The 24,696-nt window shown below is 50.7% G+C and overlaps 1 protein-coding gene across 2 annotated transcripts in view; it reads left to right on the top strand.

The window, feature by feature from the left end:
- The window catches only part of PREX1 (phosphatidylinositol-3,4,5-trisphosphate dependent Rac exchange factor 1), a 161,133-nt gene that overhangs the window by 64,171 nt on the left and 72,266 nt on the right, over positions 1-24,696 (top strand). For both annotated transcript variants that reach the window (XM_045529228.1, XM_045529229.1), the window contains exons 3-5: positions 727-849; positions 9,096-9,200; positions 16,333-16,434. In XM_045529228.1, coding sequence (XP_045385184.1) covers positions 727-849; positions 9,096-9,200; positions 16,333-16,434 — 330 coding nt within the window. The remainder of the gene's footprint in view (positions 1-726; positions 850-9,095; positions 9,201-16,332; positions 16,435-24,696) is intronic.

The following is a 24,696-nucleotide window of genomic DNA, read 5'->3' as shown; positions in this document are numbered from 1 at the left end:
CAGACTGGTCTTGAATTCCTGAGCTCAAGCAATCCTCCTGCCTCAGCCCCCCAGAGTGCTGGGATTACAGGCGTGAGCCACTGTGCCCAGCCCAAAAGGTTAAATTCTAAAATGTAGAATTGCTGAATCAAATTGTATGTGTATTTTAAACTTTTAGACTGACATGGGGAAATAGGCAATCTCATATATTGTTTTTGGGAGTTCAAACAACGTATTTCAAACATCTTTCCTTGTTGTATTTTCTTGTACTACATCGTTTTAGCAGGTACATGAAAGTATGCTCATCATTTTAAAAACCAATCCTGTGGTTGGACACACCAGTTGTGCTGAATGTCTGCATACTAAGTGTGAAGCTTAGTTCTGCTGCTTACTGGACTGTGTGACCTTGGGAATGTCACTTATTTTATCTGAGCCTTAGTTCTTCATCTATAAATTGGGGATAATATAATAATAGTTTCCACCTCACAGACTGATAGTGAGGATAAGATGCCATAAATGCACATAAAATTCTTAGCACAAGATTAATCACTAATCCTAATTAGTAAATGTTGGCAATATTTTTGTTATAATGATTATTTTTATTAGCGGTAAACTGGTTCCAGTGTTTGAGAGTGCCTGTTTTACTACAACTCCACCTACACTGGGGGTTATATGTTTTTTATGCTCTGCTTTGCTCTCCCTCTGTGCTTTGATTAACTCTATCCTCGGCCTCACTTTTCCTCACAGATCCTGTTCTCTAACATCGAAGATATCCTGGAAGTTCATAAGGATTTCTTGGCCGCCTTGGAGTACTGTTTACACCCAGAGCCTCAGTCTCAGCATGAACTTGGGAACGTTTTCTTAAGATTCGTGAGTACGGTGCTGCAGCCCGGGTGGACTCTGCAGCTTTTGAGAAGTGGGCCTCCCCCGGGTTCCTGCTCCACCCGCCCCTGACCAGCTTCCTCTGGAGGCCTGTCTGGGAGGTGGAACAACCGTAGTGAGCAGGTAGAGACCCTGCAGACTGGGCATTTCTAGCACCTTCCTCTCCCTCACTTTCACATAGAGTGTGGCCCCCGCTGAGTGACTGTATCCTGGGGTCCTGGACCTCCTGGCCTGGCGGGGCCCCTCTGCCACAAAATGACCAACAGAGCAGCTAGTGGCTGAGAAGGTGCACTTGGCATCAGACAGACCTGGGTTTGAGTCCGGCCACCCACTGGCCAGCGCAGTGTGTCTTATCCTTGGGTGCCCAATTGGGCCGCTGGTCACAGAGTCTCCCCTTGGGATTCCTGACTGCCTTGCAACTGTGGGTGGCAGGAGGGAAGGCAACTGCTTGTCCATACCCTCTCCTCTGCACTGCCTGGGCCCCTCCTCAGGGGAGGGCAAACTCCTTCGCCTCTTTGAACCTCAGTTTCCTCCTCTGATTAAGAAATAGGGATGGTCATGCCTCCTCCCTAGGCTGATGATGAAGAAGCAGAGAAGTGCTGAGCACAGAAGAGGGCTTCTTGGCCAGGGGCAGCTGTCCCCCATGAGACACTGGGAAATGTTTGGAGACATTTTTGGTTGTCACAACCCTAGGGGGAGGGGTGCTACTGGCTTCTAGTAGGTAGAGGCCAAGGATGCCACCAAATACCCTACAATGCACAGGACACCCCCCGTGACAGAGAATTATCTGACCTCAAATGTCAGCAGTGCTGAGGTAGAGAAACTTTGACTTATGGTGGGTGCTTGGTCGATGCTAGCTCTTACCACCACCATCATCATCATCATCATCATCATCATCATCATCATCATCATCACCATCATCAGCTCTAACTCACTTCTCCAAGGGATCACATCTTAGTGGTCAGAGCCTAGGATGACAGGGCCTGTGTAGCTCTGTCCTCAGGGTTACAGCCTAGTGGACAGTCTCATGTTGTGGTCAGAGGGGAGGCACTGCTGGCCAGGCTGCTGAGCTACTCAGTAATTGTGTTACTCTCAGCAAGTTTTTCTAAGTGGTCTGTGCTGCCTCAGTGTCCTCGCCTGTGAAGTGGGTATGAACTCGTGATGTTATGGTGAGGATTAAGTGAGATGCCAGGAGAGTGCTCAGAACAGCTCCCGACACATGCATAGGGCTCAGTAAATGTCAGACGCTATCTTCCAGTTCATGTAGTGGACACTTCTCTGTGTTTGACAAGGATAAATAAGAGCATGTGATGGGGCACAGGCGGGGTGGGTGCCAGCGGAGGTGTTGGGTTGTGGTCCACTTTGGGTTGAGAGGGCCCTTCTGCTGCTGGGAGGGAGCATCGGTGTGGGGGGGAAGGAGGCAGCGGGAGACCAGCTAAGAGGCCACCCTCCCAAGTCCCAGATGGTGCCTCGGACCAGCGAGGTGGCAGTGGAGGTGGTGAGAGGGGTGAGTGGTCACAGGGTTCGGTGAACGTGTTTGCATAGGAAAATGAAAAGAGTGGGAGGGACCGTCTCCCCTTCGGGTTCAGAGGAAAGAGCGAGGGCTTATTTCTAGAGCCAACAGCTGACGGTCAAGCCCCTGTTCTGCTGCTGACCCTGGGCAAGTCACCTCACCTCTTGGGGCCTCAGTCTCCAACTTTGTAAAATGGGGGTAATGACAGTACCTGCCTTGGCTGTCGGGAGGACGGAATGAGCTGGCCCAGCACTGCGCTGATGCTGCATGAGTGACAGCTGTGGGCACTTTCCCAGCGAGGGCGCCGGGAAGGCTGTCTGGGGGAGGTGGCCTTGGGGCTTCGCACCTTCCTCGTGGCTAAGCCAGTGTTCTTCACTGCACTGATCACACGCTGAGTTTGTGATCTTTGCTGTACCTGGTAGCCTTTGTATTATTGTTTAATTCTTTAAATAATCGATTCACTTTAAAACTCCTTAAATAAACTTATTTAAAAAGGGAGATTCGCATCATTGTTAGAAATGGAAAATGAATGTCTCTGCTATAAATATAAGATAATCATAAAAATAAATGCGATAGAAACCAAATGGTGTTACTGCCTTCTGTCTAGAAACTCGTGCCCACCTGTGCCTCTCAGCCCGAGGCCTGTCTTCGGTTTGATCGAAAGGGAGATTCACGAGTGTAGACTGGTACGAATGTCACATCACTCCTCACTGAGACCCTGCTTGAGCTAAGTGGAACAGTTGGAAAAGGAGCCAGCTTTCCTAGTGTGTGATTCAGTGCCTTTTAATTTAAAATCATCTTTTTAATTTAAAAACTAAAATCATCAGCCCCTCCCCCCTGGCTCATGGAGGACGCTACTGCCTCCTGCATCCTGTGTCTCAGGAGTGTTAGAGGCAGCCGCTGCTGGAGGCTGGGTTTCTGGAAGCTGGAGATGTGTGTGCAGGTGGCCTCTTGGAAGCAGCGGGAGGGGAGGCTGCACAGCTCTACCCTGACCTCAGACGATCCTGTTGGAACCATGTCTGGAGCTGGGATGGCCCTTCGGGTCATGCGCGTTGCAGTGAGGGGGCGAGGCCTTTGCACCCACACTGTACGGTCACTGGATGTGGGCTCTCCCCAGGAATGGGTGTAAAACCTCAGGCTGCCACTCTCTTAGGCCGAGGGCTGTCCCTGGGGAGGGCTTCAGCTGAGGCCATTGTCTGCCACCAGCGTGTGGGGGAGCGGGTTTCTCTGCCCTCGCTGGCGGGGGATTTGAGCAGCTACCACAGCATCCACTGCGGCCCCACAGGAGAGCGGCCTGGGCCCAGCCCCGTTCCCAGGGTTGTTTATTCCTTGCCTGGAAACGTTTTCCCACAGCCCAGGCAGCATCTGGGCTGGCGAGGTGGTAATTGGGAACAGAGCTCTGCAGACAGGCTCTCTAGGAGCGGAAGGGGCCCTGGCTCCCAGCGCAGCCCTCTGCTGCTGCCTCAGTCAGGGGACAGGGGAAGAATCCCCACCTCCTTACCCCAAACCCAACCACCAGCTACCGAGTTCATCACAAACTAGCACTGAGGGAACATTTTCTTTGTGCTAGGTTCTGTTCTGTGTGCCTTATGTATATTAATTCAGTAAAATTTCATAACAGCCTTTAAAGGTCGGCACTGCTATCATACCCATTTTACAGATGGGGAAACCGAGGCTTAGACCATAGTGCAAGCTTACACGGCTAGTAAGTGTCGGAGCCAGGATTTGAGCTGACACATTCCAGTTCCAGAGTCTATGATTTTCACCATCTTACATGATAATGTCTCCTGAAATACGTATTAAGCACTTGCTGTGTACGAGGCTGTGTACTAGGCTCGGAGGATGCTGCCGTGAGGCTCATAGGCTGGAGAGAGAGAGGCTAAGTTAACAGACAATGTCATTTCAGATGACGATGTTGATCATGAATAACATAAAATGCAGACGTGGTGAGGAGCGACTCTGGCCGAGGTTGCTTTAAATTGGGAGGTCAGCGACAGGGTGCTAGATTTAGCAAGTAAAAACAAGGGACACCCAAGTCAATTTGAATTTCAGGTAAACATCAAATCATTTTTTAGTGTATGTCTCTTGCAATATCTGAGCCATACTTATACTGAAAAATTATTTGTTGTGTATCTGAAATTAGACTTCCACTGAGCGTCCCGTGTTTTATCTGGCCACCCTCAGCAGGCACAGCCTCTTCGAGGTGGGGAGGTGCGATGATCCTGGGGGAGAGTGTTCCGCCTGAGGGAAGAAAGGGCAGAGCCTTGAGCTGGGAGCCAGCTGGGCACATTGGGCTCCAGTGTGGGCAGAGCAGAGAGTGGAGGACAGAGTTTAGGGACATTATGGTGGGGGAACAGATCAGTAGGGCTTTGTGGGCCAAGGCCAGGACCATAGATTTTATTCTAAGAGTCACAGGAAGCCATCAGAGGTTTGAAACTTGGGGGTCGTATGGTTTAACTTCTGTTTTCATCCCCACTCCCTGCAGCTGTGTGGGTGGGTGAATGCCAGGGTGGGGAGACCCTTGAAGAGTTGGGACCTGACTCTCCTGCTCCCCTCCGTACTGGAGGAGGTGTCTGCACGGGCCGGCGCTCTCCCTTCTCTGGGTCTCAGCTTTTCTGGCCGTGACATGAGTGGTTTGGAGCAGATGGTCTCTGTGGAGCCAGTGTCACCTCCAGGTCCTGCGGACAGCAGATACCACCTCTGACAATCCATGAGGCCTCCCTGGGGCTAAATCCCCTCCCCTGGCTGTCCCCAGCTGGCAACTGTCCCCTCTCCGCCTTCACACCCCAAACCCACAGCCACAAGTTCCCCGCCCACCACATCTGTGTATGCGCAACTGTGTGTCCTTTTCTTTCTGGCAAAGTAATCAAAGCCCCCTGTGGGGCCCCTAGGAGGAAATTGAACACTTGGACTGTGAGCTGTCAAATGCAGCATTTCTACATTTGCAGGATCTTGGGCCTGACAGGCAGCTGGGGTCAGGCTCGATGAAAGGACATGGGAGTGATTGAACTGGGCATGGATTTGAAGAGAGGATGTTGTCATTTGCTAAATTTAACTTCTCCAAGCCTCAAGCTTTGGGCCCCTTCCCTTTCCCGGGGCTGAAGGAGAGGATGACATTGCAGGCTGTGTCAGAGAAGGGGCTCAGGGGATGAGGAATGACAAACCTGTGGCAATCTTATCACTTGCTCCCCTCTCCTGCATCTGTGCAGACATCACTAATCAATCACAGCACTCTATTTCTGGGCTCCCTGTGGGGCTCCAGAACCTTCTCACCAGTGTTCCAGCCAGCACTACCATTGATGGGTTGGCGTGTGGGAAGAAACAGCTCTGCCCCTGCTTTCTGGCCCAGCCCCTTCATGGTACAGATGGACATGGACAGGAAGCCCATGTCCCTTCACAAAGCTTGGGCCCATGTCTCTCATTTTCTTCCCACTTTCAGAGTGTGCCTGTATCAAGACGGTCTTCACTGCAAGTGACAAAAACACCCAACTCAAGCTTAAACAAAAAAAGGACTTTATTGGCACATATAAGTGAAAAATGTTCAGAGAGTGTTGGCCTCAGGCATAGTTGGATCCAGGACCTTACATGAAGTTCTCAGAAGTTGGTCATTCTCTGTCCCTGGGCTCTGCTTTTCTCTGTGTTGATTTTATTCTTGGAGGGTGGGAAGTGGTGTGTGGGGCACATGCCTCACATGGTGGCAGAGGTTCAACCGTTCAAAGAGAGCTTCTCTTCCTAAGAATTCCAGCGTGAGTCCATGAGGGCTCTCATTGGCCCAGCTGGGGTCACGTGGCCACTGTTGCTAGGACAGGGGGCTCTTTGATTGGTTTTGCCTGGGTCACATGCTCACATGCTCACCCCTCACATGCTAGGGGTGGGGTGGGGTCACCCTGGGACGAAGCACGTAGCTGGTGTGAGGAGCCATCAGGCCACTCTCAGTTCTCTTCCTTCCTCTGTTTTCTTGTCTTCATTCATCAAACAGTCGCGAAGTCTGCTCTCTGCCAGTGACTGTTGTCACCATTAGCACCACAGCAGTGACCTGGACAGATGCAAACCCTGCCCCCATGGAGCCCACAGTCTGGGGTGTTGGGGGAGGACAGTGCTTGAATGAGAAGTGAAACCGTATTTCTCAGAATCTGCCTGGTGCCTTCCCCGGTGGCCTTCCCCGGACCTTCCTGCTCACTCTGCTGGCCTCTTTCTTTGCCACCGACCACCCTACCCTGTCACAGAGCGATTCACCAATGGGATAATGAATTTTCTGAAATAATAATGATGGCAATAATGGCAACAATAACACTTGCCAATATTTAGGGAGCACTTACTATACAGTGTTTCAAGCACTTAATATAAATTCACCTATTAATCCTCACAGAACCTTATCCTGAGGATGCCTTTATTGCCTGTACTTCATAGATGAGAATGCAGACAGGCTTTGTCTTGCCCAAGGTCACAGAGCTGGTGATGAGGGCATTCGGGTTGTGACTCTAGATAGTCTGGCTGCAGAACCCGCACTTGATACTTACAAGGTTGATGCTGGTAGCGGTTGGTGAGAGTGGTCCTGGGGGCTTTCAGTGTCGTGTCTCAGAGCAGCACTCATAGTGGGGTCTGTAGGCCCAGAGGAAGCCCAGGTCTCTTGGCTGAAGAGGGACTTTTTTTTTTCTTTAAACTCATTATATATGGCGGAGACCTCCTACTGTCATTCATGTGCCTGCACTTGGAGCCTGGCCTTCCTTCTACAGTCCTGCAGGCCTCCGCAGGAGCAGGGTCCCAAACACAGGCCAGTCCCTGTCACCCACAGCAAGGAAATTCACTTTCCTCCTTGCCCTGTGCCCTGCAGCCTGCCCCTCCGTAGTCTGCAGCTGAGGCCCGGGCTCCAGATATGCCCGGCAGCCCCCACGTGGTTTCATCTGTGGCTTCTCCTCACCCATGTCCTTTGGCTTTGATGGTCCCTTAATCTCGTTTGAGGCAAGTGGAAATAGAAAAAGGTCTGTTTGGGCAGTGTGGGGGAGGCCGGGGGTCCCTTCCTCTCCTTCCCTGCTCTGTGTGTGTGTGTGTCGGCATCTCACTGGGTTGCAGGTACTTGGTGAACAGGTTGTGGTTGTGACTCAGTGCATGTTTCTGTGCGTACTGATGGTGGTGGTGTTATTTGGAGCACATAGCTCGTGTGGTGTAATGCGTGAGACTGTTTGGTGGTTCCTTGGACCATGCATCACGATGGCTTGTCTTGTAGTTTGTGTATGTGTGTGCATACTTTGGGCGATTGTAACATTGTTTTGGTATTTTTCCCCATGGATTGGTGTTTGTTAATTGTATTTATGTTCGTAGCTAGTGTGGTGCTTATTGTGTGCCAGGCCCTTTTCTACTCATTTTACATATATGAAGCTATTTCATCCTCCAGCAACCTAAGTGTTGGCAGCTAGTTATGATGTCCATTTTATAGATGAGGAAACCAAGGCCTAGGGAGGCGAAGCAACTTGCCCAAGGTTACCCATTACTTAGGGAGCGTGGAGCGGGTTTCCAGAGTGACTGTGTGCACCTCACTATTATACCGCAGTGCCCCTTGGAGCTTAGTCTGTGGATTTGCGGCTTGAGATTTGCACTCTGTGTGTTTGCTTCCCACGGCTGCGTGTATCCTTGAGCTGGACAGCAGCGTGCGGGTTAAGAGAGTTGGAATCCTGGTTCTGCCACCTCTCCAGCTGTGAGACCCCGGGCAAATGACTTTGGCTTGGTTTTCCCATGTGGAAATGGGTCTCCTACAGTCATTACCACCGTGAGGAGTGAGGGGTGAGTGAGTTGACCTTGTTCCGAGAGAGCAGGGCAGCCTGTGCCAGTTGCTGAGCACACAGCACTGCGCTGGCCACAGGCTCTTTGCTGCTCAGACTCTCTGCCCAGACGGTGCACGCGGAGCCCCGGAGTGAGCTTATGACTCTCAAGCCCATTTTCTTTTCTCTTTGGTTTCCTATTTCCTGCAGCCTCCGCTGGAAGGCTGCCTGGTGGCTTGTTTAGAAACAAGACGAGCTGCTTGCCCTGCAGACCCACCTCTTCCTTCCGAGCTGCTTCAGTCTCTTGTCCCCCTACCCCAGCCTCCCCTCTTGCATCCAGGGTCGAGCCTTGCAGACCTTCCTCCTCTAGTGGCCTCACCCAGGACATCCTTGTTTGGGGTTTGGCGGGTTCTGTGGGTTGTTTGGAACCAAGAATGCTCAGTTGAGAGTTTCCTGCTACGAAGACTCCTGTCCCTTCTAGTTCCGGAAACCCTGATTGATGGTTACGAACCTGGTGACCCACAGGTGACCTCTAGGCTGGAAAGAGTCCAGCTTTGGGCTCAGGGGCATCTGGAAGTCAACAGAGCTACCCCCCATGTCATAACAACTCCATGAGTTAGGGACTTCTATTAACTCCGCCATACAGATGAGGAAACTGAGGCACAGGGAGGTCAGGTAACCTGCCCAAGTTCACAGTTAGGAAATGCAGAGCCAGGGTTCAAGCCCAGGCTGCTTGGCTTGAGTCGGCACTCGGGACCCCTGGGCTGTGCCGCTGGGTGCAGAACTGGGGCAGGAGTCGAAGCAGGGCGGCCCGCAGTGAGTGGAGAGGGAGACGCTTTCGCTGTGCGTGCCCTCTGGGGCCTGGGGTAGCCCGTTCCTGCCAGTGCAGCTGCTGGCACATCTCCGGGCACCTCCCTTCCTGCTGTGACCTGTCTCCCACAGGCCCTGTCCTTGTCTTGCAGAAGGACAAGTTCTGCGTGTACGAGGAATATTGCAGCAACCACGAGAAGGCCCTGAGGCTGCTGGTGGAGCTGAACAAGATCCCCACTGTGCGCGCCTTTCTGTTGGTAAGTTGACCGTCAGCCCTGGCCTGCCCTCCCCTCCCACTCTGCTTCAGCCTGGGGGGTCTCGGGGCACAGGGAACTTCATGCTGCCCCGTGACGCCGGATCCTTCCTCAGCTGGGGCCATCTCCTGTCTGAAGCCCTTTTCCACAAATGGCCAGCTAGTGAATGTTTTTGGTTTTGCCAGCCATTTAGTTTCTGTCTTGGCAACTCAACTCACGCTGTTGTAGCATGAAAGCAGCCATAAATAATATATGGCGGATGTGTTGCAATAAAACTTTATTTATAAAAAGAGACAGAGGGCTGGATTACGGTCAACTTCACCCATGCTTGGTCTAAAGTAATGGTTCTAATAAAAGTGGTAGCAATAAAAGTAATTATCATTACTGTTATTATTATTGGGATTATTATCATGAGGATTACTAATATTATTAGAATTATTTAATTTTAAGTGAAAGAAAGACCAATTAAAACTGGCTTAAGCAAAACAACAACAACAGAAAAACCAAAAATGAATTCAGTGGTTTACTTTTCTGGGAAGTTTAAGTCCTGAGAGGCTTCAGACATGTAGAGTCTGGGTGTTCAAATGACGTCATCAGGAATGTATCTCTTGGCTCTGCCTTTCCCTGCCTTGGCTCCATTCCCGGGCAGGCTATCCCCAAGTGGTGGCAGTGTGGCCCCCCGCAGCTCCACGCTTGTATCTCTCATAGCTCAGCAACTCCAGGCTGAAGGGAGCTCCTCTTTCCTCATAGTAACGGCAAAAATCCTGAGTCTGAAGCTCATTGGCTCACCTTGGCTCAAAACCTTCTCCCTGAACCAGTTGCCCTTGACAGGGGGATTGGGTGGTATTCTGATTGGTCACTTCTGGAGATGGAGGGCGGGGTCAGGTCCACCCATATGGTGGGGCCTAAGGGTGCAGTGGATCCCTAGAGACAGTTGGTTTGCATTTATGGGAATGCAGGTAAGTGAGTTGGGAATAAATGGGTGTTGGTAAGGAAAACCAGTAGACATCCATGGTGCTTCACTTATGGGCAAAACAGGTTCTCATTTGTGACCCCCTTTGAGCCTTCCAAACCACTGTCTGTTGTGTATGAGTTAAAATATACATTTGTGTGCTTTGTAGACATATCAGGTAACAGTGGTTTAAACAAGGTAGACATTTATTTCTCCCACATGTGAACAATGTGGATGTAGACAGCCTGGGGCTGGTATAGGGGCTCCAGTGTCAGGGGCCAAGTTCCTGGAGTATGAGCCTCATGGGCATGGTCTAAGACGGCCTCTCAAACACCCTGATTCCAGGTGGTGGGTGCAGGAATGGTGGGAAGGAGGGCATGTCGTTTTCCTTTTAAGGGCATAACAGGAAACTGCATGCATCTCTTCTGCTCACATCTTATTGGCCAGAACTTAGTCACATGGCCACATCTCACTGCAAGGGAGGCTGGGAAATATAGGCTTTGTTCTGGGCAGCTGTCTAAAAGTTCTGTTGTTGTGGAAGAAGAATACATTAGGGGTTACTGCATAGCCTTTGCCACAGGTGACTTTGATGACACCAAAATATTAAGTGACATGCTAAGGGTCTGTACTTGAAATGTGATTGAGCTTATCATGGGCTCCGATTCCAGCCTTTCACCTCTAAATCTCCTCTCATTGAGTCACAGGCGTTTCTCCACCCGTGCTGTTTGTTTTCCCCACAGCACATGCAGAATTCAGCGCACGCAAGTAGAACAATTAACTGACGTAGCATAAGGAGTGTTAGCTGTATTCCCAGAGAGCTAAACTGTATAATAAAATTCCTCATTGCACTTCTTCTTAATGCACAGTCTCTCCGACAAAGTACTTCCAGAATTTTGATGCAAAATGTTGTGTGTTTCCCTCACAAGTGATTTCACGTTGCTTGGCCTGGTTCCAGTGAGCATCTGAGGAAGGGCAAATTGGCTGACTGGTTTCCATTTTTGTCTCAAGTGAATTAAGCTTTTAGGACTGATGCTTTTCATAGCTGGTATCTGCATCTTCACATTTCCATTTTTGCACTTACATTTGTAAAATAGTTTAGGTAGGATGCAAAGATGAAGTCAGGCTAGCGTGAGACCACGTGTGGACAGAGTCGGCCACGTTTCTGCGGTGACTGTTGACTTGCAGGCAGCACCACCCGGCCATGGCCCCTGCTGCCTGGGCTCTGGGCTCCCTGGCCGCGGGCTCCCCATCTCAGGGTGTCCCTTTGGGCTCAGCTGGGTCCTGGGAAGCAGGAAGATGCCGGGAGGTGTGTGCAAGGGCATGGGAAGGGAAGGGCAGATTTTCCTTTCTCTCTCTTGTGCCGTCTTCCTGGTGGGCCAAACTGCCATTTTCCTAGCAGCAGCTGGGTGGGCCGGGCTGGGCAGAGGAGGGCGTGTGGGGTGCCAGCATATGTACCATCTGTCTCCCTCCTTGCCGGCGTCTCCCAGCTTTTGGCCACCTGCAGAAGAGCTGTCGTGAGTCAGTTATGGGATGTTAAGGTTTTGGGAACAGACAGGATCTGGCCTTCCATTCATGATGTGCTGTGCGCTAGCTGGGTGATGGGGCAATGACTTTATCTTTCTCTGCCTCAGTTTTTCTTGTCTGTACAATGGGGATGATTTATTTATTTAATCATTCAACAATTTCTTATTGAGTACCTATCACTCAGCAGGGTTCATTCTAAGTCCCGGGAATACAACAGTGAACAAGGCAGGAAAAAGTCCCTGTTCTCATGGAGTATCCATTCTAGTTGGGGGAGACTTAAATGATATCCCATGTGATGTTATCTGGAAGAAATAAAGTAAGTTAAGAATGACAGGATATATTTGAGGGAGTTAAGGTGGTGGCTGCTATTTAGATTGCTGTTTGGGAAAACTATATCTTGGGTGACATTTAAGCAGAGATGTAGATAGAATGAGAGAGAGAGAGAGAAAGAGAGAGAGAGAGAGAGAGGGGCAAGGGGTGTCTGGAAAGCATTCTAGGTAGAGGAGCTGCAAGTGCAAAGGCCCTGAGGTAGGAGTGTGTCTGAGGAATGGCAAGAAGGCCAGGGTAGCTAGAGTGAATGGCACTAGAGGAGAAGTGGGAGGAGATGAGGTCACAAAGATTTAAAGAAGCCAGATAATGAAGGAGCATTTAGTCAATAGAAAGAGTCAGAGATGTTTAAATAGCTTTTTTATTGAAGTAGAATATACATGCAGTAAATGTACTCATGGGATCATGGATGTTTACATATATCTACTCCCTGTCTTGGAACCACCAAGGTCAAGAGTTGGAACATTGCTGTCATTCCAGAAGGTTCCCTCATGCCCCTTCCAAATCATGCCTCTGTTTGCCCCAAGGTAACCACTGTGCTGATTTTTCTTACCAAAGGTGAGCTTTGCCTGTTCTAGAATTCTACCTGAGTGGAATCATACCGATGCTTTTGTGTCTGGTTGATTTTGCTCACCATACTGTCTGTGGGATCACCCCTGTTGGAGCATGTGGCAGTACTTTAAAGAATGTCAATTTTATTCTGAGTGGGATGGGAAGCCATGGGGGGTGGGGTTTGAGCAGAGGGACGACTTGGACTGCTTTGCATTCTGAAAGGCTCCCGTGATTACACGTGAGGGACCAGGGAGGAGGCTTGTATACATTTCCTAGGGCTAAAGTAACAGTTGCTACCAACAGGGTTGCTTAAAACAACAAAATATATTTTCTTAGTCTTGGAGGCCAGAAGTCTGAAATTAAGGTGTCGGCAGGGCTGCACTCCCTCAAAAGGCTGTTTGCAAATAAGGTCACATTCTGAGGTTTTGGGTGGGCACAGCATTTGGGAATCACCATTCGCCCCGCTGTAGGACTACTGCAGCAGTCTAGGCAGGAGGTGATGGCCAAGAACAGGGTGTAGTGGTAGGAGAGGTGTGACTCACGTGGAGTTTGAAGGCCCAGTTGACATAATCTGCCTCATGGTTGGCTTTGGGGTATAAATGAACAAGAGCAGTCAAAGGTGACTCTGGCATCTTGAGCCCAAACAATTGGAAGAATGGAATCGCATTTTCCTGAGATGGTGAAGGCTGGGGTAGGAGCAGGTATAAGAGCCAAGTAAAACATCACCTTTGGGATGCATGAGTTTAAGATGCCTGAGACGCCTCCAGGTGGGGATGTCTGAAAGGCTGTCTGAGATTCAAGTCTGGAGTTTTAGGGAAGGGGCCGGGCTGGAGATAGAAACCGGAGCATTTTTAGCATAAAGGTGGTGCTTCAGCCATGGGTCAGGATGGGATGAGGCATGGGGCGAGTGTGGACAGAAAGGAGGACCTAGGACAGCCCGGGGGTGGGGGGGCTGCTGCCACTGGGAAATCGGGAAGACCATGAGGTTGACACCTGAGACACCTGGATTAGGAGGGTTTAAGGAGATGATTTTCAAAAGTTCTTCCCGGTAGTGCCTGAAGTGTAATAAGAGAATAGTGAATGCAAGCTCTGTGTGTGTTTGCTTTTTTTTTTTTTTAAGAAAATAAAATGAAGCAACAATCTGGAGTGTTTGGGGAGAAGTGTCGTTGGTGGCTGTGACTGTCTTGTGACAACTCCTTGATCCTGGACAAAGTGGGCCCTTTTCCTGCCAAGCCCTGGGGGCTCTGGAAAGCACACCCCCACCCACAAGCTCCCCCTTCTCTGCCCAGAGCTGACATCACCAGGGCAGCTTGTGGCAAGCGCTGGCTCAGAGGACAAAGGCCTGAGTGTGAGCAGTGTCGGGCCTGGCATCTCCCAGCTGCCGCAGCCTTGATTCCCTGTTTGTGCCAGGGGTAGACACAGGGATGGAGGCTGCGCAGCTCAGCCAGAGCAGGGACCCGGGGTCCCCAGGATCCTGCTGCTTCAAGAAGAGAGCTTGTTAGGTTCCCCGAAAGTCAATGGAAGCAGCTCTGGGACTTGGGTGAGGTCTTGGTGCCTGTGGTGGGCACATGATCAATGTTCTCTGGTCTTATTGTATTTTTACTTGAATATAAGCAGGAAATTTGTTTAGTTGGGCAGATCCCTGGTGCTTGGAACTGTGCACAGCACATAGTAAGCACACAGTGTGTATTTGGTGAATGAATGAATAAATGAATGATGGGATGGGAATCCCTTTTCCCATAAGTCCCAATTGATGTCCAGTCTGTTCAGGGGGTGTTGAGGAGGGACCCGAGACCCCTTCATTGCGGGATTGCTGGCGGTTTCTTCATTTGTTAGTTTGTTAATTCATTCACTTATCCATAATGGGCACGCAGTGAGCCCTAGGGACCCAGGCCATGTAACTCATGGTTCCTGCCAAACAAAAACGGATTCTTAAGCTGGAGCCTCTCCTAAAGGAGAAGACAGGATCTGTAATGTGACTAATAGCTGCATGGGACAAATGACCTCCTACGGCGGCTCCAGGAGGAAGCAGCCTGGGGAATTGAGAGCAGGTGGGGTGGCTGGGCTGGCCTTGGCACGTGGGTGGGCTTGGGGGCAGGGCAGCCTGGCATCGTGGTTCCAAGCCCAGGCTCTGTGTTAGCGTGCCTGGCTCCTAGATCCCACCTCTGTGGCTCACTTTTCCTGGGATGGCCTTGGGGTGAAAAACTAAGCCTCTCAAACCCCAATGGTCTGAGCTGTGACATGGACATAATCATAATAGTTTCAAGTTGATAGGGTGCTTGGTGGTCAGCAGTAGGGCCCTTGTGGCCTGCTGGGCACATGGTTAGCTCTCAGTCAGCGTTAGTAATGGATGATGACCATGTTGTTATTAGGGAAGAGAAAGTGGTTTAGGCAGGGGGCATGGAATAAACAGAGCCAAGGGGGCTACAGGAAGTTTTGATATGGAAGACATTGGGTTGATCGGTGTGGACAGGGGTTGGGGATGAGGGTGGCAGTTATAACTATATTTTATTCCTGGCAGAGCTGGCCTTTAAACTCTGCAAGCCACAGTGTAGGTACTCATATGCTAGCACTCATGTACCCTACTCCCAGGTAAAGAAATAGAATATTTTCAGTAATAGGTAAAGATTCCCAATTTAGCTGGGTGTGATGGTTCATGTCTGTAATTCCAGCACTTTGGGAGGCCAAGGCGGAAGGATTGCTTGGGGCCAGGAGTTCAAGACCAGCCTGGGCAACATAGTGAGACTCTGTTGCTACAAAAAAAAAAAAAAAATTAGCTAATGTGGTGGCACATGCCCGTCATCGTGGCTACTTGGGAGGCTGAGGCAGGAAGATCATTTCAGCCCAGGAGTTCGAGGCTGCAGTGAGCTAACATCACACCACTGCACTCCAGCCTGGGCAACAGAGCAAGACCCAGTCTCTTAAAGAAAAAAAAAGATTCCCAATTCACTTTCCAATCCATTATCCTCCTCCACGGAAGTAACCCCCGTTGGAATGTGGGACATTTCTTTCATATGCATGTCTTCATATTGGGCTATATATATGTTCTCCATAAACAATGCCTAGTTTTGTTTCCCATGTCTTTAAAGGATTTATATCAATGGGTTCACACCATACATATCCTTCTATTTTTCATTTTTGCTCAAGAGTACATTTTGGGGGTTCATCCATGTTACTATGCATGGCCCTAGTTCTCCCATCTTTGCTGCTATGTGGTGTACCGTTATATAAATCTGCTACAAACAGACTGAAGCAAAAATACAAATGTATTTTTCCATTCTTCAGTTGATAGAGTTTAGGTTGCTTTCCATTTGTTGCTATCTTAAACAAGGGAGTTTTGAATGTCCTTGTCCCTGTTTCCTGTGTTTGTATGTGAAAGTTTCTCTAGACCAGGAGTTGGCAAACTTTTCTGTAAAAGGTCAGATAGTAAATATTTTAGGTTTTGTGGCTCTATGGCTTCTGTTGCAATAACTTAACTCTGCCATTATAGCTAGAAAGCATAGACAACATGGTCATGGAGTGGCTGTGTTCCAGTAAAACTTTACCAAAACAGGGAATGGGCAAGATTTGGCTCACAGGCTGTACTTGACCAACTCCCAAGCTAGGCTTTGTGCTGGGTTGTAGAATACGCACAGTTTCATCTCTCCTAGGGGTTGCTAAATTGCTTCCCAAGTGACTGTCTATAGCTGTGCTGCTTTGAGAGTGTCCCATAGTTGAGGGTGGCCATGTGTCTGTGCCATCCTTGGCAAGTTTTAATGAAGCTCTCCTGTCCCTTTGCAGAGCTGCATGCTTCTGGGGGGCCGGAAGACTACGGACATCCCTTTGGAGGGCTACCTGTTGTCTCCGATTCAGAGGATCTGCAAGTACCCGCTCCTCCTTAAGGTGAGGCATTCACCCGAATCCTCTTCCCGTATTTGAAGTGACAGAAAACCCATTGGCTTCAGCAAAACATAAAATTTGTTAGTTCATGTAGCTGAGAAATCTTGCTGACGTTGGGCTGGCTGGATCCAAACCGGGACCCTGTCTCTTTCTCTCTTGTTCACCCTGCTTTCCACTGTTCGGGTTTATTTTCAGCGTGGTAGCAGATGGCCGTAGTTACTCTGGCCTCACATCTGGTTAAGTTTAAAGTCAGTGGGAAAGAGTGAACCTCTCTTCTAACAGCTGAGCAGTCCTGAGATTCATTCAGGCTCTGGCCATCTGTGCCCAGGGGAAGGTCATATTCCAAATGGTTCGGGCCTGAGTCATGTGATTTGACCTGGACCAATCATTTGAGGCCTTTGCTTGAACCTTTTATCATAAATGCTTAGACCTGTGCTTTAACTCTGAACCCATCACTATGAGCTGGGTAGTGCTGTGCCCTGATTGGCTGAGACATGGTCCGATGTTCTACTGTGATCCAATGACAGTGAGCAGGGCAGTATTATGTTCTGATTGGCTGAGATCTGGGTCAGGTGCTTCACTCCTGAACCAATCACTCTTAGCAAGGGAGCCCTATTTGGCTCAGACTTGGGTCATGTGTTCCAACGTTAACCAATCACTGGGTTCCACAGGCTACAAGCTCCATGAGGGACAGGTGGACCCTCTCACTAAATTCTAGGCTATTTGTGTAAGGTGGGGATGGGGACAGGTGTTGGGTGGGCAGCCCACAACCATCCACACACTTGCTGTTCTTCCCTGCCCAGCCACCCCTGGCTTAGTCTCGGTTGACAGAGCAGGGGAAGACTTGCTGCTTGTGTGGGGATCAAGAAGTCTTGATTCCAGCTTCAGGCTGGCCGTTGGGCAGATCCCGAGCGGGGCGGATGGCTCTGCCACCTGCTGCTGCTCTCAGCCCAGGGTTTTCAGCCTTTGAAAATAACTGAAAAAAATGGCTGTTGGCTGGAACCTGTCCTGGCTCTGTCCTGGAGGCCTTACATCTGACAGCTGTCTCCCGGGTTCCCTGCTGGTGAGTTAATTGGGCTGGTGGGACCTCATTCATGCACCTGCTCACAGGGGCCACATGTGTCCTTGCTCCATGAACTGGAAGGGAAAGGGGAGGGGAAGGGCACTGGGGGATTCTTGAACTTGGCTTTCTGTTGGAGAAGGTGGGTGACATTCGAGTCCTGAGCTGGACCAGACCCTGGGGCCATCAGCTCTGCCCATGAACACAGGTCTTTAACATGTGCCGACACGGGGGAGGGGCCCAGCTCTCCCTGGGATCTTAACGGGGACTTCTGCAGTTGTTCTTGCCATGACTTTGATCCCAGATGGGTGTTGGAAATGCTGTAGCTTCTCACCTTGGTGTGGAAGAAGCTCCAGGTGGGACTTGTAAATTGGTAGCCTGCGGACCAGACTGGGCCTGCAGATGGGCTTCATTTGATCTGTTTGTTGTGTTTCAAACTTGGATTAGTTGTAAGATTTAGGAGGCAGAATACTATAGTGGTTTGGAGATGGGGTAGGCAAAACTGTGGCGTGTGGGCCAGATCTAACCCAAGGCCTGTTTTTGTACAACCTATGAGCTAAGGATGGTATTTCCATTTTTTAAAGAGTTATTTAAAAAAACCCCAAAAAACAGAAGAGTATGCAACAGAGACCGGATGTGGCCAGCAAAACTTAAAATATTTACTCTCTGGCCCTTTACAGAAAAGATACGCTGAGCTCTGGATTAGAGCCAGGCTTTGCAGCCACAAGCTGGGTTTCAATCCTAGCTTTGCCATTCACTAGCTGTGTGACCTTCGGCAAGTCACTTCATTTCTCTGTGCCTCAGTTTCTCATTTGTAATACAGGGTTTGTGTGAATAGTACTTAGGGAGTTGTTATGATGAATAAACATGTACTTAATTCTAACAGTAACTCAGGTAGGCACTATGATTAGTCCCATTTTGGAGGTGAGGCAACTGAGGCCCAGAGAAAGGAAGTGGCCCATGCAAGGCCACACAGCAGGTAAGAAGTAGGAACTGTGATTTGAACCTGGCAGTCTGATTCCAGGTACCGCCCTGACCATACGGCTACACTGCCCATCGAGAAGCACTTTGGGGAGTTAAACTACCAAAGTGCCTGAGTATCAGGGATGTCGCCCTTCCTAGTTCCTTAAATGGGGTCTAAGAAGGTGGGTGGTCCTGTGTTTTGTGGCCTGGCGGCTCAGCTGCTCCTTCTTCCCTGGGTTTCAAAACCTTAAGCATCTGACCCATGAGAAGAACCACCAGCTGTAGCCCCAGAGCTGAGCTGAGGTTTGGTTTCTGGATCTTGGGAAAGTCCCAGCGGGCTCCTGGAGCAGCAGCTTCCGTAATAATTTTAACAACCAGTGGGGCTGACCTGCGTGTATGGGGGGACTCTGAGCTCCAGGGTAGGCCCAGGCATTTCCGAGGCCCGCTTACATCTCCACAGGGGCCAGAGTTGGGATTCCTGGGTTCTGGGTTCCCAGGAGAACAGAGAGCAAGGGCAGAACTGCCCGGCGACCGGTGGAGGAAATGGCCCACCGGAAACGGCGATGGTGCGATGGAGTGGCTGTGGGTTTGCTCTTCTGCCCAGCTGGCTGTTTACACTGCCCGTTTGCACTCTGGAGGCAGGGAGGAGGCAGGGAGGCAGGCTGTGTTGCCTCGGGCCCCAGCTGTGTTTATTGAGGGGGAGGGCGCTCGCCGGGGGCCAGCCAGCAGGGCCTTAGATGGGACATGCCATGCTCTCCACCCGGCAGAGCTGCTCGGAGTGTCCTGGCCTTTGGCACCCACAGCTGGAACGTTTACATCAGCAAACAGCCCGGACTGAGGGCAACTCATCATGATCCGCGCCCCCCCAGTTCCTCCTTTCTGTCACATTTTCCAGTGGATTTTCAAAGATGATCCCATGAGCTTGAGCAGCTGAGCTCAAACCCCGACCTGCCCCCTTGGCCCTTCCCGATGCTGACGCCCGCGCAGGTGTCCCTGCAGCCCTCTGGGTCCCCTTGTTAGAGCTGACCTCTGACTTGTGTAGGTGCACAGGGTCAAGGGGCCTGGGGAGGAAGAGGGAAGAGGCGAGAATGAAAGCCTTTTTGGGAACAGCCCCCAAAAGCTGAACTTGAACATTGCCTAAGAATAGCCGGAACATTCTATTTCAGCTCTTCGGCCCAGGCCCGGGATAGACAGTTGGCATTTCAGGCTTTGTTGAGTTTTCCATCGCCGTTTCCAGAGAAATGATTCGGGTTTGGGGTGATGCCTCTGGTGCACAGCTGGCCGGGACCTGACCGCCACTGGCCCTTTTAGCTGTTTCCTGGGGGTGCATAGATCTCGCTGTGGCGCCTACTGTGTGCCAGTTGCTGGCGCCGCTTGGGATCTCACAGCCATGAACAAGACAGACGCAGGCCCTGCCCCTGCCCCTCAGAGCTTCCAGCCTTGGGCTGGCCTCCACGAGGGCCCGGTGAGTGGTGGGAGTGGGTGAGGCTGCTGGGGCAGGGGCGGTGCTGGGGCCAACTGCAGGGTGCATGTCCTGTCCAAAGGGGGCGGCTGCCACCTTCACCCCCACCTCTGTAGTCACTTGTTCTCAGTCTCTTGCTGCTGCCTCGTCTCCTAGACCTCCGAGCACAGGTGGCCCTGGGCTCAGTGCTGAGGCCTTTTCTCTGTCTAGACTTGCTTTCCTGGTGGCCTCGTCCACTCTGTGGCCTTTTTTTTTTAAGTATTAATATATTCAAGGGCTGCACAACCATCCCCACAATAAGTTTAGGACGTTTTCATCGCTCGCAAAAGAAAGCCCAGACCCATTAGCAGCCGCCTCCCACCCCGTCCTCCAGCCCCTGACGACCACCGCTGCTTTCTGTCTCCGTGAACTTGCCCGTTCCGGGTAGTTGTACGAGTGGAATCACACAGTATTTGTCCTTTTGTGACTGGCTTATTTCATTTAGGGTAATGTCCCCAAGGCTCATGGTGCCAGAGCGTGTGTCAGTACCTCGTTCCTCTCTGTGGCTGAGTCACATTCCGTCGTGTGGCTGGGCCGGGTTTTGTTATCCATTCACTCGCTGATGAACATTTGGGTTTTGTCTACTTTCTGGCCACTGTGAGTAACGCTGCCGTGATGTCCACGCACAGGGCTTTGTGTGGACAGTCCCACGGCTTTGACCTCCGTCTCCGTGTGGATGACTTCGGCCTGCGCCTCACCCCCGAACCCGTTCAGTTTCTGCATTTGAATGTCCGAGCGGCCTCTCCTACTTAGCATGTCCAAAACCAAATGCCCAGCTCACCCCAGACCATGTCCCTTCCCCACCCACCCTTTGTCCCCATCTCAGTAAATAGCCCTCCTTCCTCTTGGTTGCTTAGGCCAAACCCTGGGCTTCCCCTTGGTGCCCCTCTTTCTCTCTCCCGCACGTCCCATCTGCGAAGAAGTCCTGTGGGCTCTGCCTTCAGGGTCTGTCCAGAGACCAGCTCTGTGACACCTCCACTCCTCCTCTCTCCTGGGCCACTGCCACAGCCCCCCGAGGGTCTCCTGCCTCTGCCTTTGTCCTCTGCAGCTGGTTCTCACCTCCGCAGCCTAACCGGTCAGTTCATGTCACTCCTCCACTGGACACCCCTGCTCAGCCAGGCCTGCCGCCTTGAAGTTCTTTGAGCATAACAAGCAGGTTCCTGCCTCAGGGCCTTTGCACTTGCTATTTCCTCTGCCTGGGATGTTACTACCCCAGATATCCTGAGGCTCACCCCTCATCTTTGTCAGGCTCCTGCTGCTCGGATGTCACCTGCTCTGGGAAGCCTCCTCTGACCACCTTTGCTATAGAAGAGCTGCCTCTGCCGTTCTGTGTCCCCCTCACCACCCCTCACTAGCTCATGTTCTGTCCTGTAATCTTGGTGCACTGACTGATCTTCCATCTCCCCTGTTAGGATGTCTTAGCTCACCAAGGGCAGGGATCTAGGCCTGTTTCCCCTCCCCAGTACCCAGAATGGTGCCTGGCATGTGGCAGATGCCCCTAGTTTCTCACTGAAAGCACGTGGAAATGCCACTCCAGTTCCTAGTTCCTAATGTCCAAGTTAGGTTTGATTCAAAACTCGTCAGACATTGTGGGGCCCAATAGGGCACGTCCTGGGAGCTGTCTGTTTGTCCCAGCTGCTCCTGTGGGCTTGTGTCAGGGATGATTTTGGCTGAATGGCTGCTCAGGGTGGAACCTGGGGTCTGTGCACAGTTTCTGGTGTCCCCTGCACCTTTCACGTCTGACTGTGGGTGATGCGGGTGTCACCCAAGCTCAGTGTGAGGACCTTGCCATTTGGCTGTTATCTCAGTCTGCTCCGCTAGCAGGAACTGGGGTCCGTGTCCCTGGGATGGACTGAGTGAAGTCCCTTGCTGGGGAGGTGTTGGCCTCAGTGCTTGGTGGAGGGGACAGGTGGGGTGACGTGTTTGCCGGAGTGTGGATGTACACTACTCACAACTCTCCCGAGGGTGTTGGGTGGCACATGGGAGAACTTTTTGTGGGATGGGTGGAGGGGGCAGGGGGTAGGACAGTGTGAAAAACAGTGACTTACATGGTAAGAATGCCATGCATGTATTCACCAATTATTTGTTGAGCAACTATTATGTGTCAGGCACTATTCTAGGTGCTGGAGGCGCAAGGTGAACAAAAACAGCCTGAAGCCCTGCCCCCATGGGGCTGACATTCTACTGGGGGGAGATGGACAACAAATGAATGAATAGGAAATGTATATGCTTGTTCAGATGGACTATTCGGGTGCTATGGAAAAAATATATCAGGCTAAAAAGGTCAGTAAGGGCTAGGAGTGACTCAGGGGTTTGCAGTCGGGGAAGGCTGGACCGAGAAGGCGACATTTGAACGGAGACATGAAGGAGGTGACGGAGGGGGCCAAGTGGGCACCTGGGAGAAGAGTCTTCCAAACAGGGGGAGCAGCCAGTGCAAAGGTCCCGGGGCAGGAATGTGCCTGGTATGTCTGCAGGACAGCGAGGAGGCCAGTGTGGCTGGAGAGGAGAGGTAATGGGGCCGTATCATGCAAGACCTTGTGAGCCATTGTGGGGTCTTCATCTTCCCTGTGAGTGAGGTGGGAGCCATGGGAAGGTTCCCAGCAGAGGAGGAGCAGGATCTGCCTTAGTCCTAAGAGGATCCCTCTGGCTGCGTGTGTAGAGTGGACTGCGGGTGGTGAGGGTGGAGGCAGGCAGACGAGGGAGGGGTTGACCCCAGTGGTCCCGAGAGGAGATGTCTGGACCGGGTGGGTGTGGTAGAGGTGGGTGCATTTTATGAGAGCCGCCTCTTCACATCTTTTGCCCATTTTCTAATGGACGGTCTTTTGTTTTGATTTGCTAGAGTTGTTGCTGTAACTCTGGGTACTTTGGGTCATCTCTTTGGAGTTTTGTCTGACTCTGATGTTATGAAATGAGCTTCCCATCTGCTGGGGATCTGGCCCTGTCACTTGCTGAGAAGGCACAGGAAGTCAAGTCTCTTCACCGTGGCCTCCTCTGCCCTGGCTCCTGTCCTACCCTGACCACAGTGCCCACCCTGCATCCTGTCTCTCGGGCTGAGCACCGACACCTCGGCCGCAGCTGTCCCGGAACCCCAACCTGCACCAGCCTCAGTTCAGGCTCTTTCCTGTGTGCTGACGGCACCAGCCTCGGGACACACCGGGGTGGGGGCCCCACTCTCACCTCTTCCTTTAACAGCTACACTCAGATGCCCCCCATCTTCTAAGGAGCCTTCGCAGGTCACCCTTCCTGGGGGTCCTGCCAGCATTCTGTTTTCTGCTATGCTGTGTGTGGTTAAGAGTCTGAATTCAGAAATCCAACTCCACCTCTTCTTAGCTGTGTGACCAAGAGCAAGTTGCTGAACCTCTCTGTGCCTCCATTTCTCCATCTGTAAAATGGGCATGGCAGTTGTTGCCCAGGCTTGCTGTGAAGATTAGATGAGACAGTGCATGAGAAAATTCATGAAGACACTTTGCATATTACTGGATAGGTGGTCATACTTGACAAATATTAGTGACTCTAATATTATGATTTTTATTTTTTTTAATTCCAGCTACTGCACTTATTGGCATTGTCTCTTTGAGATGTGCCTCAGTTTCCTTCTCTATTAAGTGATGCCTTAGTTATTGGTTATGCAGATTAAACAAAAAATACCTGTAAAATGCTTAGAAGTATTTAGTGTTAGCTATTTCTATTGTCTCAATGTCAATTTTGTCCAATGTTAATATAACTACATCAGGTTTCTTTTGACTAGTATTTTCCCGAAATATCTTGTTTCATCCTTTTACTGTTGACTTTCTGTATCCTTAGACTTTAGGTACATCTTTTGTAGACCCCATAAAGTTTAATTTTAAATCTAATCTGACAATATCTTCTAACAGGAGAGTTTAGTTCACTTACATTTATCGTGCTTATCGATACATTTGAACTTGGTTATACCATCTTTCTTTTTGATTTTTATTTATCCTCTTTTTTTGATGTTCTTTTTTTGCTATTGTGCTTTATTTTGGATAGTTTAGTCTTTTTGGTTTTGTTGCTCTTTTTTCCTTTATTGCTTTTTTGCTGTGGTTGCTACAAAATTGGAATTTGTAGCTATCACCACCACCACACCACCATCATCTGTCACAATTTTACCCTCTTCTCTAGAGAAATGTCTCTGTAGAGCCTGGACTTGGGAGTAGGGGCGTAGAACTTGCTGTGGGCTGTGCTGGAGGTTCCTTTGGAAGGGTGGGTAGAGAGCCCGTGAATGTTGGGGCTGGAAGGGTCAGCAGAGACCTGCCTGCCCAGGGTCGCAAACACAGGGCAGGTGGGGGGAAAAGAGCAAGTAGATTGGTTGCAACTTAGCGAGGTGGGTGCGGACTACAGCAGACTAGAGAGCACATGTCCCTTGTGAGGGGGCAGCCACCACTCAGCCCAGCAAATTGTCATTGGCAGGTGGAAATGCAAGCCCAGGTGGCCAGAGCTTCCACTTTGCTGAGAGAGCTGGCAGTAGCACTTAGCCTGGTCCACTCACTGCCTGGCATAGCCGGGAGGCCCAGGCAACTCGTCCAAGGTCACATAGCACAGCCTCATCAAAGCCAGAACACGAACTCCCTGCCCTGAGCCCTCTTCCCGCCGTCTCCCCCTTACCTCTCCAAGCAGAAGGAAGTCTTACTGTGTGCCAAGACTTTTGCCTTCACCATTCTGTTACCCCATTTCACAGATGTGCAAACTCGGCTTTGGAGACCCATGAGTATTATTTCTTTCC

Source organism: Lemur catta, chromosome 17 (genome assembly GCF_020740605.2).
Source record: "Lemur catta isolate mLemCat1 chromosome 17, mLemCat1.pri, whole genome shotgun sequence".
NCBI lineage: Eukaryota > Metazoa > Chordata > Mammalia > Primates > Lemuridae > Lemur > Lemur catta.
The sequence above is the reverse complement of the archived record's forward strand: the minus strand, read 5'-3'. Positions and strand labels throughout refer to the sequence as shown.